The 363-nt window shown below is 74.7% G+C and overlaps 1 protein-coding gene across 1 annotated transcript; it reads right to left on the reverse strand.

Moving 5' to 3' along the window:
• Positions 1-6: 6 nt before the first annotated feature.
• LOC110594951 (E3 ubiquitin-protein ligase TRIM56-like) lies at positions 7-359 on the reverse strand (the record flags this gene model as incomplete). The annotated part of the gene is made up of 1 exon (XM_021709299.1): positions 7-359. A coding segment is annotated over one exon (353 nt), but the record flags the coding sequence as incomplete, so codon positions are not given.
• Positions 360-363: the final 4 nt, after the last annotated feature.

Here is a 363-nt window from a genome sequence, read left to right on the forward strand (position 1 = left end):
CCCAGCACCTCCTGCTTCTGGGCCAGGAGGGCTCGGAGCACCCTCTCGGCCGCCTCCTCCACCTGCGTCCCCACCCGGGCCGCCTGTTCCCGCAGCTGCGCCAAGGCCTCCTTCTCGGCCCTCCGGGCTGCCTCCAGCTCCACCAGGTTGCTGTCCACGCCCGCCAGCAGCTCCTCCAGGCCCGGCTTCCGGGCACGCACGGCCTCGGCCAGGGGCAGGCAGGGGTGGTCCAGATGGGGGTCCAGGCGGCACTCTCGGCACAGCAGCTGGGAGCAGGGCTGGCACAGGAAGCGCAGCGCCTCCCCGGGGTGCTGAGGGCACTGGGCCGCCTGGCGCTCCCGGGCCTCCTCGTCGTACCAGCCC

Source organism: Carlito syrichta, unplaced genomic scaffold (assembly GCF_000164805.1).
Source record: "Carlito syrichta isolate Samal-C Ts95f unplaced genomic scaffold, Tarsius_syrichta-2.0.1 Scaffold171087, whole genome shotgun sequence".
In the NCBI taxonomy this organism is placed as follows: domain Eukaryota; kingdom Metazoa; phylum Chordata; class Mammalia; order Primates; family Tarsiidae; genus Carlito; species Carlito syrichta.